Source organism: Pterocles gutturalis, unplaced genomic scaffold (assembly GCF_000699245.1).
Source record: "Pterocles gutturalis isolate BGI_N339 unplaced genomic scaffold, ASM69924v1 scaffold3567, whole genome shotgun sequence".
In the NCBI taxonomy this organism is placed as follows: domain Eukaryota; kingdom Metazoa; phylum Chordata; class Aves; order Pterocliformes; family Pteroclidae; genus Pterocles; species Pterocles gutturalis.
This window is the reverse complement of record NW_010109941.1, coordinates 1-864: the sequence shown is the minus strand read 5'-3', so window position 1 is coordinate 864 and position 864 is coordinate 1. Positions and strand designations below refer to the sequence as shown.

General features: G+C 61.2%; 1 protein-coding gene across 1 annotated transcript in view; it reads left to right on the top strand.

Moving 5' to 3' along the window:
• LOC104461504 (tumor necrosis factor receptor superfamily member 27-like) overlaps positions 1–859 on the top strand; it is a gene marked incomplete at its 3' end in the record, with an annotated part of 2,355 nt that extends 1,496 nt beyond the window's left edge. Inside the window, exons 3-4 of the mRNA XM_010073126.1 lie at positions 1–202; positions 738–859. The exon at positions 1–202 is cut by the window's left edge and continues 25 nt beyond it. Of these exons, the coding sequence (XP_010071428.1) occupies positions 1–202; positions 738–859 (324 nt within the window). The remainder of the gene's footprint in view (positions 203–737) is intronic.
• Between the last annotated feature and the right edge of the window lie 5 nt (positions 860–864).

The window sequence follows — 864 nt, the reverse complement described above, 5'->3', positions numbered from 1 at the left end:
GGTAGGCTCCAGCGTTTTGTGGCCGGTGTGTTTGCAGGTCGGTCTCGACCAAACCTGGTGAGGGTAGCTGTCCCCACCGTGCCGCCGCAGGACACAGCCCTTCTCGCCCTGACCAGCAGCGCCCTGGTCATCATCGTACTGGTGCTCCTGGCGCTCTCCATCATCTACTGCAAGCGGTTCTGGAAGAGCCAGTGCCAGCGAGGTGAGCTGATGCCTGCAGCGCTTCTCTTCCTTTTCCCTTTGCTGTCACACATCCCCGTGGCCCCTCTGTGCTGTGCAGAGCATTGCCCCAGGCGTTGCTGCTCTGCAGCATGCAGTGACCCAGACGTTCCTCTGCTCATGCAGAATGGGATGTTGCATCTGCAGAATGGGCTTTTACATCTGCAGCACCTCCCTTCTGCTTTGCCCTCTCAAAGGCACAAGGAGCCTCCCTCCTCCTCAGTACCATAGTTAGGAGGAGGAGAACACTGTTCCACAGGGAGAACCGGCCATCCTGCCATCTTCTCCTCCTGGGGTTCCTCGGGAGTGGGCTGAGGTTGTATGGCTCTTTGCAGAGCAGAGCTATGGGGCTGGTGAGGGATGAGGATGGCGGCTGGGGTTGGGGCATGCTGGCATCCTGCAGCGTGCCAGGGAGTGGCTGCTCCCGGCTCCGTGCCGGCAGACATACCGCACGGCTGAGGACATGCGGGGAAGGGAGCCAAGCCTTCGCTCAGGCTGCTTCTCCTCTATCCTCCAAGTCTTCCTGAGGACGCAGAACTTCTCAGGCCAGCGAGCAACGTTCCCGACGACGGCAGCACCCGGCCGGTTCCCGTGTGAGGAGCAGATGTCTGGTCCCTGCTGCCTGGGCGTGAAGAACCTGAGCCC